The 18,688-nt window shown below is 39.1% G+C and overlaps 1 protein-coding gene across 1 annotated transcript in view; it reads left to right on the top strand.

The window, feature by feature from the left end:
- Window positions 1-387: 387 nt before the first annotated feature.
- Window positions 388-18,688, top strand: part of grk3 (G protein-coupled receptor kinase 3) — a 280,800-nt gene continuing 262,499 nt past the window's right edge. Inside the window, exons 1-3 of the mRNA XM_072247961.1 lie at window positions 388-449; window positions 540-1,159; window positions 8,967-9,043. Coding sequence (XP_072104062.1) covers window positions 1,047-1,159; window positions 8,967-9,043 — 190 coding nt within the window. The 5' untranslated portion in view covers window positions 388-449; window positions 540-1,046. The remainder of the gene's footprint in view (window positions 450-539; window positions 1,160-8,966; window positions 9,044-18,688) is intronic.

Raw genomic sequence — 18,688 nt, 5'->3', positions numbered from 1 at the left:
AGATTTTTGTATCCGCAGGTTGGTCTAGACCAGCTAGATGGATCAATTTTTAATTTGTGAACTTTTAATCCTGCTGTCTGCAGTGGAGTTAGATTTCATGGTAAGTAAAAACTGCCAAGTGGCCTACCCTACCACTGAAGATTAATCACCAAAATGTATAACAAAATCTAACTTCTTGCGTTTATTCTAAAATTGACATGATTAAAAACTAGAAGGTACTTCACATTAAATTTCTCCGACCTACCCCAGCAAAGTAAAAATCGCCGTTGTTGATATACGAATTGCATAAGGAACTCTTGCCAATACGTATAACTGTCCTTATCTCACTAAATGCCATGAGAATCTGACAAGACCTCGATAACATTGCTCTTTCCGACACTGATCGCGTTGTGCCATCTTAAATCAGACACGCACTTCACCAAGCTCCTCCAGCTTCGGCGGCAAAACAAGTAAAACGAGTTTTTTTTTTTTTGGTGTGTGTTATTCTCTCATTGTCTACTTTTCTAAAATAACGCTGTTAAATTCTTATACCGGTGCAGGTGAAGCCTCTGTCATCCAGTAACCCCGATCCAGCGAGCTTCTGACGAAAAACAGGACTCCAGTTCCAGGTTTTCAGAGAGATCCTTCCTTGACACCAAGAGGAAGTGAAAAGCTTTCAGTCTCTGCTCATGGCCACTGTACAACAGAGAGCATCAGTGTGCACCAAGGAAAAAGAGACAAAATAAAAAAAAAAACTGTTGCAGAAGAGAAGACCTAAGAATCTTTAGAATCATTCTGGAGGTTTCCTGTTCCAGGAATGAGGGCTGAAGCCTGGCTGGTTCCCAGATGATAGAGTTGGACAGAGTTTCTGGCTGTTAGCTCCCTGAATAAGCGTCTGGTTTTCCCTCGCTGTCTGAAGCAGGGTTGCTTGTATTCGGCCCCGGGGAGGTTTCGGCGTTCCTCCTCCCTGCCTTGTGGCAGTCCTCTGGGTGTTTGTGGGTGCCCGTGTCCCTCGGCTCGTACCCTTCTTTGAGAGGCTCCTCTTTGCTTCTGTCTCTCCCGGCAAGATGGCGGATTTGGAGGCAGTGCTGGCTGATGTGAGCTATTTAATGGCGATGGAGAAAAGCAAATCGACTCCAGCTGCCAGAGCCAGCAAGAAAATTGTACTTCCAGAGCCCAGGTAAGCATTGGGGAAAAAATAACGAACATTCAATGGGAAATATCTCCATATCCGAATTTCAAAAAATACAGCCCGTTTGTCCTGACAGGCGTTGCACCATCAAAACAGAACAGCAGCAGCAGCTGTCATTTATTGAACGATTTCTCAAAAACAGTTTATTATAAAGCAGTTTCAAACCTAAATCGTTGAAAACAAGCTTAAAAGATCATACGAGCCCAGCCTCTGTATAAATCCAACAGAACCGAAGCGACAGTGGGATTCGAGTCATTTTCTGCATCGTTGTCGTTAATGTCCCAATTTGAATGAATCACAAATATTATTTTATTTATTGTTTATTTCTTTAAATTATCTTATTGAAATTAATTTAAAGGGATAACGCATTTGCGGCGTTTCAGTATTGTCCGAGCTGGGTCATGGATATCTTTTAAAATCGAAATATTTTTTTCATTGCGGATAGTGCAAACACTAAATAGTGTAGGTTGAAATTGTTTTTTTTCCCCCTTTGGAACCAGCTGATCAGTTTTCTGTCATTGTTCTGCATTTAAAGATCCCAGTAAGAATTATATTTGAAAATGTTTGATTCAAATCCATTTAAATAAAAAAGAACCGTTTTGCAAATGCGCTGGGGAAAAGTGGTAAATTCATTATTTTTGATTAAAATAACCCTGTTAGGCCTTCCTGCAGTGTCTTGAATTATGTGAAATATTTGTTTGAGAAATGCTTACGTAAAGTAGGACCAAGTATAAATGTTGTATTATGTAAAAGTGAACGCAACATTTGGTTTAGGTTGTGCATCAAAGTTAAATTTTAGAGGAAAAGATACATTAAATTTTAGTGTTTGAGAATAGGCCATTCAAGCTTCAGTAACGCGATTGTGTGGGTTTGTGTTTCCTTCCTGTCTGATCTGAACAAACATAACCATGGAGCAGAACATGCAGTGTTGAGTTATGAGAGAGTTTGTGGATACTCTATTTCTGAAATGTGAACAATAACTACTGGAAATTTAAATGAAATCAATAGCTTTTAGAAATTACCTGATGTCTGTGTGTGAATGTTTTTGTTTGCTGAGCGTTACAAATTCTATGTCTTGAAGAACTGTAACTCGATCAGACCTTTTAAGATTAAATGTTTGAGAAAGAGCTGGTACACCGATATGAAATCTGTCGAATTTGCTGTATTATTTTTTAATACTTTTCAAGAACAACACTGCATTGTTATAAGTATGGTATGCGTACACTACATGATTGAGTGTGTGATCAAAATACATAGTTAAACCATAAAATGGTCTTGGATATGTTACATGTAGTGCCTAGTGCAGAGCTTAAAGTATTTAAAGTTATGCAATTTTTTCCCCAAAGAGACCCACATGTCAAAGTCTCACTTCAGTTGACCAATCCTTGCAATTGTGAATTGATAGATTTGCAAGAAACTAACCAGTTAGAAGAATTTTCAGAGACCAGGTAGCTGCTGAAATTAGTTTCTAAACTGAATTGGCAAAAAAAAATTCATTTTAGTTGTGTGACGAAGTAACTATGAGGATGTTAGAATGTTATAAGTAAGTATTGGTGATTAAAATATTCCATATTTGGAGCCTGCATCTGAATGGTTTTATCAGCAATTAATACCCTTTCCCTTGTAATTTATGGAGAAACCTCAATTATTTAAGGGGGAAAAATAGGAATTAGACAAATGTAGTTTTTTGGAATGGACCTCTGTTTATAATATTTCTTGAATGTCTGTAAATTACAGATGTGCATTCATTCACAAGCTGAAAGGCCCTTAACTCACTCCTGCAGCGCCTGTGAATTACGAAGAGCTCTTTCACTAATGAAATATGCGTCTGAATGTATTATTCTGCCCTTGCTGTGATAGTTTGGAACATTTTATTCTTTGGCATTTGATTGACTCTACTTAAAAACAACCTAACTGTTTGATCGAGTGATAAAATGTAGTAGCAAGTACGAAGACTAGAAATCCCAGATTGGTATCTAGCTTATGGAATGTGTGGGCCAAATTTGGGGTGTTTGAATTAATGATTGTGCCAGAGACAAGGGATTGAAAAGATTAGTGAAGATACTTAACTTCCAATTGATACCTATTGTCATCTACTGGAAAATGTTGTAGTTACTGTTCCATTCATGGTTGTAAACAGTTTAAAGCTAAAAGAAGAATTGCTACTTGATAGGGATCCGCGTAGCTGCCAGCAAATAGCTGAGCACAGACTATTGCATTCAGTTTTCATGATTACTAAAGCAGAGCACTTCCAGTATTAAAGGAGTTTTGGAAAGATCAAAAGAATGACAGATGTGTGGAATTTGATTTGAGCATTTTTTGATATGGTTGGAACTGGGAGTATTGAAGGATGGCATACAGAAACTTTATTCTGTACCTGATTTGAGCTTTCCTCATCTTATTGAACAAGGAGTTTTAGATGCAGGATTGTTCTTTGTTTGGTTGGAGCATACATAACTTTAGAATCACCTCATGGAGTAAAATTCCCTATACCTGTACAATTTTCTTTATCTTACCCAGGCTAATATTACCTTTATTTTACATTCAAATTTACTGTTTCTTATTTGTTTATTGCCTGTCACGCCGCTGGCAGCAATGAAGGTCCTCCATCTCTGTCTGTTCTTGGCTATCTTCTCTATTGTGCCCCAGATGTGCATGAGAATTAATTATGTTAGCACTTGTGTACATGAGGCAGAAGATGTTTTAGTGCTAAATTTAAAGTTAATATATATATTACCTGTGTACAGGACATTTATGAAAGCCATATTTTAAAATGTTACATTTTTTCCAGAATATAGTTGGGAATTAATGGTACTTAATTCCTGCACTTAAATATTATTTGTGAGCTTAAAATTACTTTCCCACTTCTTCCCAATGCCGGAGTCTGTTCCCCAGTTGTTGAACGGTGATTCTAAATACTTTAGATTGATGCTCTTAATTGAGAAGAATTTATTGCATTCTTCAATGGTTCATATGAGTTTATCTGGCAAGTAAAGTCATGCAAGCCAAGAAAAGTGTTAGTTTCAGTGTTGGTGTGTGTTGATATTGTTTGGTTAACACAAAATAGACCTCTGTGTCTCTGTTAGGGAGGGGAAAAGTGGCTGTGCCTGGTGATGGTTTTAGGGTGAGTGTGGTTACAACTCGTACCCATCCTACTAAGCAAAGCATTCCTTACTAATACTCTATTGTTAGTAATGTGGAGAGCAAACAACAATTGCAGAAGGTGACAGTGGGGAAGCATCCAGAAAAGTGAGCATTTTGGTGTTGCAGAAAAAGTTGCCCAATTGTTCAACACTTCTATCCGGTTATTATCATACTACTGATTTTGGAAGGTTTCTGTACACTAATTGGCTTCCATGTTTCCTACAATTGCAATAGTGATTGCACTTTGAAATACTGTATACTTAACTGTCTGCAAGGGATAGTGGCACTGCAGTTCAGCAGATCCTATTGTGTCATAGCTCCAGCAATCAGGGCTAATTCCTGACCTCTGGTGTTAGATTGTGGTGAGGTTGCACATTCCCCCTTTGACTTTGTAGGTTTTCCCTAGATGCTCCTCCTCCTCCTACATCCTGAAGGTTAGCTAGCTAGTAAGTTGATTTGTTATCATGAATTACTATTGGTATAGGTGGGCAGCCTCTGACAATCGAATCCACCTCCTTGGCTTAGCTACTAAGTCCGTCAAAACAATTTCTACTGACAAGCAAAGGCGGGTTACTGGTACCTTAAAACCAGTCACTTTGGGCAGATGGGGCTTGTCAGCCATGGTTGGCAGCTCATCTAGGAAAAGAAAAACTTTGATCCCAAACCTCCACTTGCTGCCTTAAGCTATACCTGCTTATTGGGAATGCTTAAGGAGTAAACCCAGAGGTTGGGGGAGGTGGAGAGTCTGGAGCTGGAGTCCCTCAGGCAGTCTTACATTGAGTTTAACGCTGACTAGCAGCTGTTGCGACGCTGTTGGTGCCAAACTGTAATGCTGTCTTCCATTGCTTTGGGTTCGTCAGATGCGTACAGAGGGGGAGCTTGTTAAATGGGTAACAGCTTGCTTTCCATATTGTACTGCCCTGGCTTGCATGTGTAGACAGCAAGAATGTAATATGTATGGTTGACCCTAACCAACAAAGGCCTCAGATAGGTGGGTGTGGGGAGTTGATAGATATGTGAGAGTGTTTAAGTTACAAGGAATTAATGGGGTTACCCTGAGAGGAGGCATAGATTTGATGAGCAAATATCATCCTCGTACTTCAGAAGAAAATATGAGAATACTGTAAAGCTCTTGAAACGGACAAGAAAGATGCCATGTACATGAAAGTCTTCCTCACTTTAAATGTGTTACACTGTTATCTTCATTGTATTTACAAGTACAATTCTGTTCTTTTAAGCAGGTGAACAAAATTTTTTCAGAGAATCCGTTTTTCTTTTGCTTCTCTAATTTGTTGCACCTTGATGGCATATTGATGATTTTAGTCACAATCACCAAATGTTTCAAATAATTAGTTTATGAAAAGCCTGGTTGTTGGGTGTAAATATTCTGCTTTGGATTGGTCTTGTGCAGGTAATTTTTAATGCCTCTAGAGCTAACTGAACGTAAGGTGAAGCCTATCATTGTTAAATATTGCAGCGGTTTTCTTTGGAGAATTAATTGTGCATGCATTGGCACTAATAGACTCTTGTTTAAACATGAATCCCCATGTACCAGGAGTTTGGAGATACAAAAGTTAATGTACTAGAGCATTTTCCTTTCATTCCTTTTCAGAAACTATCTGTACTTTCTTGTAGCTGATGTCAATGGCTGGAATATGTCTTGTTCTGTACCCTAAAGCTTGAGGTTCTAATATGGGAAAGCCCCACCAGAATAGAAATGTTGGTTTCATTTTTATCAATGTAAAGTACGAAAAATGGAAATAGAAATGCATTTACAAACTTGCTTCAATTTAACCAATGCCATTAAAAGTGTGGCAATGTTTCTCGATCTGTTTTAAAATTAGTATTTTTAAATTCCAGCTTTTGAAATGCACCCTCTGGATCATTTACCTTTGCTGCATCCAATTTAATTAATTGTTTTGTAAAAATTTGCTTCAGTTTTTGAAATGCCCTTTTAACTTGTCCATGGTTGCTGTCTTTGAATAAATATTGTATTTCAAGTTGTATGTTAAGTTTATCACCTACTATGGATTTTGAGATTTTGTCCACTCACAGCATTAAACTAATTTCCCTGCAGTTCCTAACTTTATCTTCCAACTTCTTTTAAAATCAGAAATGTGCATTAGCTGTTCTGCAGCTCAATGCACTATTTGCATATACAAAGAATGAAAAATTGTTGGCCCCTTTCAATATTCCCTGGTGCATGTCATTAGGGTTAGTAACTTACTCATCTTGAACTCTGCATTACCGTGGTACTGCAAAGAATGGAACGCAGATCAATATCCACAGGCCTAGTTCAGAATAGTGTACTTTGGCCCATACAAACATGCTAGATAATGAGTTTGATCATTGCTGGGGGAAGCAAATTGCTGCCTCCCTTTTTCTTAGAGGGACAAGATCAACTAACTGGCATGATGCAAGCCACACCTTTCAGTTTGCAAACCGACTAAGCTGTTGGGTCTTTGAAGCTTCTTGCCCTTATTACGTAAGCAAAGGGAACTGAGCTATTCTGAGAAAATCTTGGGATTAACTTCTGCAATCATTTGTCTTTTGCAGGATAGAGTGAAGAGAATTTGTTGATGCAAAACAAGTAGAGACTTGATTTATACTGTTACATTTAGGTAGAAATTGTCTTTTATGAGAATGTCAAGATATGAAATTGTAGTGAGAGATGATACCAAAATAGGGCGAGGTGACTCAAGTTGAAACAGTGAATTTTGGAAAAGCTTCTAATTGGTTAGAGAAGATAAAAGCAGAGGGATTAAGATAGGAATTTCTAATGAACACAGCATTGATGACTGAAAGACCGTGAAGTGAGGGGACGACACATATCACAGTCAGGCCGAGCAGAAGCAATGGATGAAGATGGGGCGAAGGAAATTGCAGAGAAAGTTATTGGCAAGATCATTTGGTTGCATTAGTACCTGTTTTTACCATTGGAAGAAAGCCCAAAATACAGGCAGCTTCATTCTCAAGTCCAGGTAGTTAGAGATCTGTTAGTGGTGGTGGCAGTTTTAGGTGATGCATGCATGAGACAAATACTTTATACTTTATTGTCGCCAAACAATTGGTACTAGAATGTACAATCATCACAGCGATATTTGATTCTGTGCTTCACACTCCCTGGATTACAAATATTAAATATTATAGATATTAAAAATAGTTAAAATTAGTAAAGATTAAAAATTTAAATTATAAATCATAAATAGAAAATAGGAAAATGAGAAGTAAGGTAGTGCAAAAAATCCGAGAGGCAGGTCCGGATATTTGGAGGGTACGGCCCAGATCCGGGTCAGGATCCGTTCAGCAGTCTTATCACAGTTGGAAAGAAGCTGTTCCCAAATCTGGCCGTACGAGTCTTCAGGCTCCTGAACCTTCTCCCGGAGGGAAGAGGGACGAAAAGTGTGTTGGCTGGGTGGGTCGTGTCCTTGATTATCCTGGCAGCACTGCTCCGACAGTGTGTGGTGTAAAGTGAGTCCACGGACGGAAGATTGGTTTGTGTGATGTGCTGCGCAGTGTTCACGATCTTCTGCAGCTTCTTTTGGTCTTGGACGGACAACTTCCATACCAGGTTGTGATGCACCCTGGAAGAATGCTTTCTACGGTGCATCTATAAAAATTAGTGAGGGTGTTAGGGGACAGGCCAAATTTCTTTAGTTTTCTCAGGAAGTAAAGGCGCTGGTGGGCCTTCTTGGCAGTGAGCTCTGCTTGGTTGGACCAAGTCAGGTCATTTGTGATATTGACCCCAAGGAACTTAAAGCTTTTGAGTTTTAATAACTCATTAATGTAATTAAGGTGTCCCCGAGAGCTTGTAGTTAGCATCACAGCTAAAAGAGGTCCATTGGGAGACGATTAACTTCTTCAAATAAGTAGTATTTCTTTACAAAATTCACGACTGAAACACTTTAATCCTTGAGCATTTTTTTAATATCATTCAGTGCCATGTTCTATTATTGTCCACTTAATGGAACATTTGGTTGCAGTTGGTTAAATCAAATGTTTGGAAGTAGTGAAAATGCATTTATTGACTAGATTTGTTTAATAATTTGGGCCACACCCTTGAAATGTGTCTGATGAAGAATGATATGATTATCCAGAGGATAAGATTAGATCTATATCCAGATGTAAATTTCCATGGTTTCCAGCAGGGCTACTATTACATGCAGGGAAAGGTAAAGCCATCCAATTGCATTGGTTAAGGACAGTTGTGTGATGAAGGGATGGTTGCAGATGGCCATTTGTACTTTAGAGTAGAATAAGCTCAGAATATATCTCATTATGGGTTTAGTGGCCTAATGAGGAAGTGGGTGTATGAATACTCCAAAGGAGAGGGGAGGAGCTGTTGCATACCAGCAAGTGATTAAAAATGGATCACCTTTATCAGACTGAGTTAAGAGCCGTTGGTAGAGTTTGTGGATGGGTAGGCAAAAAAAAACACAAAAATAAAAATTGCAAAACATTTATTTTTTCAGAAAAAATCTACTGTATTAGTTTATTCCAGCATTTCCCTCCTCACTTTTAAATTTTGAATAAGATGCTATTTAAAATCAAATTATGTCAGTCTATGTAAAATGCATGTTACTGAGAGTAAACTTGCTGCTCTTTAATTTAAAAATTGTGAGATCTTTACTTCTTTATTTTTAATTTTCAGTATACGCAGTGTTATGCAAAAATACTTGGAGGAAAGAGATGAATTGACTTTTGAGAAGATCTTCAACCAGAAAATTGGTGAGTGAAATAATTGCACATATTTCAGTGATAATGGCTGTGTGCTACAGGGGACTGATTTTCTGTTTTCAATAGTGTTATAGAAACACCAGACATGTTATCATAGAGGTTTGGAACTCAGTTGTTTGAATACTATTGAGCATCATGTTCATGCATTTTTTTCCTGCTTCATTGTTTACCCATCTTTTTCTTCACTTCTCTCTTGAAGTTGTGACTTTTGCTGGGTTCTGGCATTGAACGTGTTGGTGACAACGTCTTCTTGGGCCCTTAGCTCCCTTGATGACCCCCTGTATCAAAAGTCGATGGTAGGGTTGGAGTTTCTGTAATCCATCGTGTCCACTGTACAGGGGATTGGCCTATATAGCTTCACTAGAGCCCTGTTGGCCAGCCTTACCCATTTCCACCTCTCAAGACAGAGACATAGGGTTGGACTTTGAGAGGCAGTGTTGGTGATTAATTCCTCATCTTTGTCATTATTCTACCCATACAAATTTGAATGCAAAATAAAGTAAATGCTGCAGTTACACACAGGATGTTGCACTGGACCCTTATTCGTGCGCATGAACCACTAGCCAATAAGCTAGGTGTCAAACCCATGTTTGGTTCTACCCTTGTCGCAAGCCTGAGAAAATAAAAGTAAAATTGGACAGACTCAAATTTGATTCATGAAAAGGATATTAGCTTTGACAAATGTGTTAAATTTTTGAAGGTGTGACTTTCAGGTAAATAATGGCAAATCATTTGATGTGGTCTATTTGGATTTTCAATAAGATGCTGTGTACGATATTAAATAATATTAGATTCTGAGAATAACAGTTATATATTGCTGTTGCTTGAGGATTCAAAAATTGACAGAACATGAGAGGAATAAAGAAACCACTTTTAAATTGGACGGTTACATTTGGTGGGTTTCTGGAAGAACTGTTCATAGATACCAAAATGATTTCAATGGGGGAAATCAAAGGTAATATATTCAGGTTTAAGATGATACAAAATTGTGGGCAGTGAAGAGGATGCAGTGAGGCTTCAGGGAATGTAGACAGGAAGTGCAGAAGGAATGTAACGTGAAAATTATAGGTCATTGCTTCGGTAGGGGAAAGAAGATAGATGAGCATATTTTTATTTAGATAGTGAGATATTGAAAGGTTTTAATGTTCAGGGGAACTGAGCTGTCACTAAAAGCTAATATTCAGCAATTAACAACAAGCAATTAACAAGGCAATACTGCATGTCATTGCAATGTGATCTGAGCAATGAAAAAAAAGCCATTTTGCTTCATTTTTGTAGAACCCTAGTAAAATAATCTCTGGAATATTGTGTATAGGGGCTGGCCTTGTTAACACAGGAGGGGCGTAATTGTAATAAAGTTAGTATAGTGAAGCCTGGGGTGGCACTGCAGTGTAGCAGTTATAGTAATACTATTACAGCGCTGGCAACCTGGGTTCAATTCCTGCCGCAGACTGTAAGGATTTTGTATCTTCTCCCTGTGACCACCAGGTTCTCTCCCATTCAAGAGATATATGGGTTAGCAGGTTAATTGTCACATGGGTGTAATTGGGCAGTGACGGCTTGTTGAGCCAGCAGGGCCTGTAAATGTGATGTAAATCTCCAAATCTAAATTTAAAGGCTTCAGTAGATTGACTTCTGGAATAGCAGGTTTATTGTGAGGAGCTGTTTGGCGGGCTGCACCTATACTCTCTTCAGGCAAATAAGAAGCAATGTCATTAAAAAGTTTAAAATTCCTCTGGGTTTGACAGGGTAGAAGTGGAGTAGGTGTTTCCCATGGCCAGGAAACTTCTGGTGTCAAATAGCTAACTCCTTATTTTAAGACGGGGAAGCCTCATTCTAATCTCCTTAGCTAGGGAAAACATCCTCTTGCGTCTACTTTGTTGACCCTTCTAATAACTTTGTTTATCTCAGTGAGGCCATCTCTGAGCTGTAAAGATTGGAGGCCTAGCTTTCTCAATCTGTTGTAATATAGTGGGACCACCATCCCAGAAACCATTCTAGTAAATCTTTACTGCACTTCATATATATAACAAATATACCCTTTTTTAAGTAAAAGAGACCAAAATTGTACATGATACTCCAAATCTTGTATATTGTTGTGAGTCCTCTGCAATTCTTGTACTCAGGTACTCTTATGATAAAGGCAGCATGCTATTTACTTGCCAAATTTCTTGCCGTACCTGCTTTTACTTAATTATTTTAACTAGGCAACAGTTGGCAGTTTTCTCTTTCTGTCCTTTGAGTAGTGGAGTAATATTTCCTATCCCTCAATTGCAAGAAACATTCCAGAATCTAGGATTTCAGTGATGATAATCAGAGAATTCGTATAACCACTGCTTTCAAAATTCTGTGATATGGATCATCAGATGCCTTGCATTTATTCATTTTCAATCTGGACTGGGTCTTTGGTTCTCTGGTATTTCTGGGACATTTTTATATCTTCCCTTGTGTATTATTTCATGTCCTCTATTCTGGACTTCCTTTGATGTGTCATTTCCAAAAGCTAAGGAGAGGGATCCAAGTGGGATTGAAAATAAATGAAATTTATTGTTGTTTCTTTGGATAAATAAATCTTTTCTGCAAAGCAAATTACCTATTACTGTGCATCACTTTATAGCCTGAAGTAAGGTTAATAAATAATTTTCAAGTTTCAAGCCATGCTTCAGTCTTGTCATAGGCAACACTTTGATTCTATCTGATGTTACTTGTTAATTTTAATGGGAATATAGCAGAAATTGATGTATAGAACTGTGTGTTTGAGAATGCAAATAATATGTGTCCCATTAATTTGTCTTTGATCCAGGATAGCACTAATAATAGGCAGAGTTAGTAATTTGCAGGTAATGTAAGCTTTTGATAGAGCTAATTTCCATCTTCCCAGAACTGACTTGATCAGCTGACCATTCATTGCACAGTCCAGATTACTTTAAGAACCTTCAGTGCTGTGATATGATATGGTAAAAGCAACTTAGGGAGAAGTTGCTTTTATTTCTATTTGAAGGCATTTTGTATCTTGGGTTGCGTAAGGCTTCCAATCCTCAGAACTGTACATAAAACAACTATTTTTCAGTTAGCCTGAAACAATTTCAATGAATCAATTAACATGGATATTTATTTATTGCGTTCCCCAGTGTAGTTGCAACCGCACTGAATTAGAATGTCCCATGTGCAAAGGGTAGTTTTTATGGCTTTAAGGTATTAAAGAATGTTACATTGTCTGATAAGGTATTTTGCAGTTGTCAATAGAAGAGGCTTGCCTTGTCAGTTTCCAAAGCAAATCTCTTAAATGTGATCCTACTATGTAGTGGCAGCTGCATTCCTAAGGATAATTTATTTTTTATTGAGATACAGCGCAGAATAAGCCCTTCCAGCCTTAGATCCATGCCACCCAGAAATCCCCTGATTTCATCTTGGCCTAATCACAGTACACTTTCCAATGACCAATTAATCTACCAACCAGCACGTCTTTGGACTGAGAGAGAAAACCAGAGCACCTGGAGGAAGCCCACTGCTGCCTCCAGCATTTTGTGTGTGTAAGCCCACTGTATCTGTTTGGTTACTGCAGGGAGGTTATATGCTTGGAACAAATTGTGGGAGAATTTGTGTAAAGGCAAATTTTCCTAAGTCACGTCTTCATTGCCTGGGGCGCTGCTATATGGACCAGTGGCAGTGCCTTTCCAATAAATGTCAGTAGCTGCTGTGGCTTCATGTTAACATTTCCTTGCTGTTTATATTGATAGGTTTTTAAACACATCCAAGGTTGTCTTAGTCGTCGCATCGTAAGAATCTGTGACTTTTGATGTTGTTATTGTACCAGCATTCTGTTCAGATTTTCAAGTAAGATTACTGTGTTGAATGATTGGAATGTATTTTATTATAATGGAGAGTGATTCTGCCACTATTAGAGAACTTGTGCAACTTTTGTTCATGGGTGCATGAGCTATATAAAAGCAAATCAAAGTTGGATAAGAACCTAATATTTGTATCATGTTAACACTGTACATGTTCAAAGTGTACTTTATTCAGAGGAAAGGATAACAAATGCTGAAAAATCTGTTTGAAATACTTTTTTTTTTAGTATATACAGAGTAGATATAGATCTCACATCTGAAGGAAGGTTGGTAGCAAACTAGTAGCAGTGTTAAGATTGCACTTAAAAATATGTTGGCGGAAAATTTCAATGTATCAACTGCAGGACTCTTAATTGTAATTTTCTAGCTTAAAAATACGAAACCAAAGTGTCATTTTATGAAAGTTGTGTGTGAGCTTGTAGAATTGTACTTATGCTAGGTATGTATTCTGTCATTAAAGATAGGAGTATTAACTCTGCTTGTGGTTTATAGCAATGTGCTTCTACATTATAATTTAAAAGAAAATTATGGCGTGTTTATATTGAAAGGAATTCAGGCTGCCTCTGGAAAGATATCAACTCCTACAAAGTTTTCCTCATCAGTTGCAGTTTTGTGTGAGACAGACAGTGGAACTGTGCTGTTCAGTAGGTTAATCCATATCATGATCTTTAATCTTCTCAGAATTATGAGCACAAGTAATGAAAGGCTATGTTAATAGGGAGTTTGCAGATGAGATAATGGGTTCTACTGAAACTGCCATATTGAAAAATGTGATGTTGAGACTGTACAGAGGGCAGAAAGTTTTCACTGCCTTGTGCTAAGTGCCATGAGGTGCAGAGGGACATCTTTACCCAAAATAGGAACAATATCTTAAAAGAGACTTGATGCCATGCTACATTTACATGGGATGATATCCAGGCTGGACAGTGTATAATGGGCTGTATACACTGTTTATATCTGCAGGATGATCATTGGGATAGTGATATAGATTGAACAGGAACTGCAGAGAGTGAAATATATGTAACGGATGGAATTAGATAAAACAGATGCAATAAAGTCAGCTAGTTACTGTGAACTTTATTGGGATTTTATGGTGGTTAAGTTTTTTTTTGTTTTATGTGTAATTTAAATGGCTGATATCACTTACAGCATGAGCAAATATTTTTAATTCAGTACCTGTTCTACCTATAGCCCAATGGAGACAAAAGAGACTACATAAGTTGAAATCCAGGCCTGCTAACAATCTGCTGGAGGAACTCGCAGACAATTGTAATTAGACCCTGATGCAGGGTTTGACCCAAAAAAAATCAACAATGCTTTCCTCCCACAGATGCTACTTGACCCACTGAGTTCCAACAGCAGATTGTCTGTTATATGTATCCTATTTTGTGTTGTATCTATCTGCAACATGATTTATTTAATTTAAAGAGAATTGATGTGTATTGCTTCAATACTACACTAGAACCATACAAGTATTCCTATTGGAGAATTAACTATTATAAGCTTCCTCTTTCAAAGGCCAGCACTTGTAAGATTTGAGGGATTTGAGTTTGATGATTTTGAGTGATGAATTTGAGACTTTATTTCATTGTGCACTGAAAAATTTCTCATTATTGCAGCTGAGTAATATAATGGCGGAAACTGCTCACCATGTAAATTTATTCACCCACATTTTTGGTTATTTGGTACAAGAGGTTTATTGGAAGGAAAGTACAAACTGGGATGAAAGATCAGTGTGGTAGCTTTGAATTGGGTGATTGTGAAAAATGGCTGATTTTTGAAAGTCAAAAATCTGCAGTTGTTGGAAATACTTGGCAGGTCAGGTTAGGTCTGTGGGAAGATAGATGTAATTAATATTTCAGGTCGAAGACCCTTTATTAGAAAGGATCTTCTGAGTTTTATCAATGTCAATGGAATATGTCCCTACAATTATTGTGTCATTTACTTTAATATGGACTCAGTCTTCCTAATTGAGTCCATTGAGAGAGACAGTTCTTATAAGTATTCCTTGACTTTCATACTTGCATCCTTTGGCTGCTGCCTTTCAATTTCTATCATACAAAACAGATACATTGGTGCCTTTTAGTACGTTAGCCTGGATCATTGATTGCAAAGAAATAAGTTATTTTATATAGTAGTGCTTCCCTAAAATCAATTCAGTCCCTTGTCCATTTATCCTTTTCCACTGATCTCCCTCCTGGTACTTTTCCTTACAAGCAGAGCAAGTACTATACCTGGCCCTACACTTCCTTCCTTACTATCATTCAGGGCCCCAAACAGTGCTTTCAGGTGAGGCAACACTTCACCTGTGAGTCTGTTGGGGTCATCTACTGTATCTGGTGCTCCTGTTATGGCCTCCTGTATATTGATGAGACTGGACGTAGATTGGGAGACTGCTTCGCCGAGCTCCTACACTCCATTCGCCAGGAAAAGGGGGATCTTCCAGTGGCCACCCATTTTAATTCCACTTTCTATTCCCATTCCAACATATCAGTCCATGGCCTCCTCTGTTGTCGCAATGAGGCCACACTCAGGCTGGAGGAGCAACACCTTGTATTCCATTTGGGTAGCCTCCAACCTGATGGGATTGACATCAATATTTCAAACTTCTGGTAATGCCACCACGGCCCCCGCCCCCCCACTTCACCATTCCCCATTCCCTTTTCCCTCTCTCACTTTATCTCCTTACTACTTGCCCATCACCTCCCTCTGGGGCTCCTCCTCCTTTTCTTTCTTCCATTGCCCTCTGCCCCCTCCTTTCAGATTCCCCCTTCTCCAGTCCTATATCTGGCCAATCAACTTCACAGCCCTTCATCCCTGCCGGGTTCGCCTATCGCCTTGTGTTTCTTCCTCCCCTCCCCCCACCTTCTAACTCTGACTCCTCGTCTTTTTTTCTCCAGTCCTGCTGAAGGGTTTTGGCTGGAAACGTCAACTATACTTTTTTCCATAGATGCTGCCTGGCCTCCTGAGTTCCTCTAGAATTTTGTGTGTGTTGCTTGGATTTCCAGCATCTGCAGATTTTCCTTGTCAATTTAAAAATTGATGGTTTTAAGAATAAAGAATATTCCGAAGGATTTTATTTACCATTGTTGATGTTTACCCATGTCCTATGGTTCCTGGACCAGAAAATAGATCAAAAGGTTGAAATGGATTCGAGGGATAGGGTTCAGGGATATTAAATGCCAGCTACTGATACTGTGGAGATGCTTGCTAGAAAATGCACAAAAGCACATCTAAACCCTTCTAAATTATCCACGCAATGGAAAGAATGGCTCTGACTCCAGCTGCAGTCTCTTGTCATCTTGGTGCCTATGTGGATTCTCTAATTGACTTGAACTTAAACAGTCCAATTATAGTGCTTTTTATAAATTTATTAATAAACTTGCATTGTGTTATTTATTATTCCTATACATATTGGATACGTCATATTGCATCCTTAATGTATTTCAGTACTTAAAAACTAAAATGCATAAGGAGTTCTTTTGACAGTTTATGTACTCTCAGCACATATTACGACACGTCAGATGTTTCAAGAATCAAGATCGTTTAATGTCATTTCCTGTACAGAAACGTAAGGAGAATGAAATAATTGTTACTTTGGAACCGATGCAGCACAAGATTAGGGAGCTTAATGTAAAGGAACCCTTGGGAGGCAGTGATCATAATATGATAGAATTCATCCTACAGTTTGAGAGGGAAATGATAAAGTTAGACGTATCAGTATGATAGAAATGTAGAGGGAATTGCAGAGGCATGAGAGAGGAACTGGCCAAAGTTGATTGGAAGGGGACACTAGCAGGAATTTCTGTGGGCAGTTCGGAAAGTGCAGGATAGATAAATCCCTAAGATGAAGAAGGGAGGACAAGGCAACTGTTGCTGACGAGGGAAATCAAAGAAAGCATAAAAGTAAAAGAGAGGGCATATAGTAAATATAGTAAAAGATAGTGGGAAGTTTTGAATGGGAAGCTTTTAAAAGCCAACAGAAACCAACAAAAAATATAAAGAAAGGAAAGATGAAATATGAAGGTAAGCTAACCAATAATTTTAATAATCTTCTCACCCTGTCTCTTGCATCTACTATAAGCCTACTGACTCTCACAGCTATCTGGACTATTCCTCTTCTCACCCTGTCTCTTGCAAAAACGCCATCCCCTTCTCGCAATTCCTCCGTGTCCGCCGCATCTGCTCTCAGGATGAGGCTTTTCATTCTAGGACGAGGGAGATGTCTTCCTTTTTTAAAGAAAAGGGCTTCCCTTCCTCCTCTATCAACTCTGCTCTTAAACGCATCTCCCCCATTTCACGTACATCTGCTCTCACTCCATCCTCCCACCACCCCACTAGGAATAGGGTTCCCCTAGTCCTCACCTACCACCCCACCAGCCTCCGGGTCCAACATATTATTCTCTGTAACTTCCGCCACCTCCAACGGGATCCCACCACTAAGCACATCTTTCCCTCCCCCCCTCTCTCTGCATTCCGCAGGGATCGCTCCCTACGCAACTCCCTTGTCCATTCGTCCCCCCCATCCCTCCCCACTGATCTCCCTCCTGGCACTTATCCGTGTAAGCGGAACAAGTGCTACACATGCCCTTACACTTCCTCCCTTACCACCATTCAGGGCCCCAAACAGTCCTTCCAGGTGAGGCAACACTTCACCTGTGAGTCCACTGGGGTGATATACTGCGTCCGGTGCTCCCGATGTGGCCTTTTATATATTGGCGAGACCCGACACAGACTGGGAGACCGCTTTGCTGAACATCTACGCTCTGTCCGCCAGAGAAAGCAGGATCTCCCAGTGGCCACACATTTTAATTCCACATCCCATTCCCGTTCTGACATGTCTATCCACGGCCTCCTCTACTGTAAAGATGAAGTCACACTCAGGTTGGAGGAACAACACCTTATATTCCGTCTGGGTAGCCTCCAACCTGATGGCATGAACATCGACTTCTCTAACTTCCGCTAAGGCCCCACCTCCCCCTCGTACCCCATCTGTTACTTATTTTTATGCACACATTCTTTCTCTCACTCTCCTTTTTCTCCCTCTGTCCCTCTGAATATACCTCTTGCCCATCCTCTGGGTCCGCCCCCCCTTTTCCTTCTCCCTGGGCCTCCTGTCCCACAATCCTCTCATATCCCCTTTGCCAATCACCTGTCCAGCTCTTGGCTCTATCCCTCCCCCTCCTGTCTTCTCCTATCATTTTGAATCTCCCCCTCCCCCTCCAACTTTCAAATCCCTTACTCATTCTTCCTTCAATTAGTCTTGACGAAGGGTCTCGGCCTGAAACGTCGACTGCACCTCTTCCTACAGATGCTGCCTGGCCTGCTGCGTTCACCAGCAACTTTGATGTGTGTTGCAATAATTTTAAAAAGGGGTATCACATTTTTTCAGATTTATAAAGAGTAAGAGAGGTGAAAGTGGATGTTGGACTGCTGGAAAATGATGCTGGAGTAGTAGTAATGAGGGACAAAGAAATGGATGAACTTAATAAGTATTTTGGGTCAGTGTTTACTGTGGAAGAAACTAGCAAGATGCCTGAAATTTGAGATTAATTAATAGACTGCATAGTCTTTTCTCAAATATTTGTTGACAAAGAGAAAAAATGGACTCTGATTTTAAAAATACACCATATTGACTTTTGAAAAGTGATTAGATGTTGATACTGATAAAAATAATTTGAAATATAGCTTCTTCTTAAGCTTCTTCTGTCACTCAGTGAAAACATGACTAATCTATGTTGCAATTTTGTCCACATATCTTGGCTCCATAGCTCTGAATATAGTT

This window comes from Mobula birostris, chromosome 31, assembly GCF_030028105.1.
Source record: "Mobula birostris isolate sMobBir1 chromosome 31, sMobBir1.hap1, whole genome shotgun sequence".
NCBI lineage: Eukaryota > Metazoa > Chordata > Chondrichthyes > Myliobatiformes > Myliobatidae > Mobula > Mobula birostris.
This window is presented reverse-complemented; position numbering and strand designations above follow the sequence as displayed.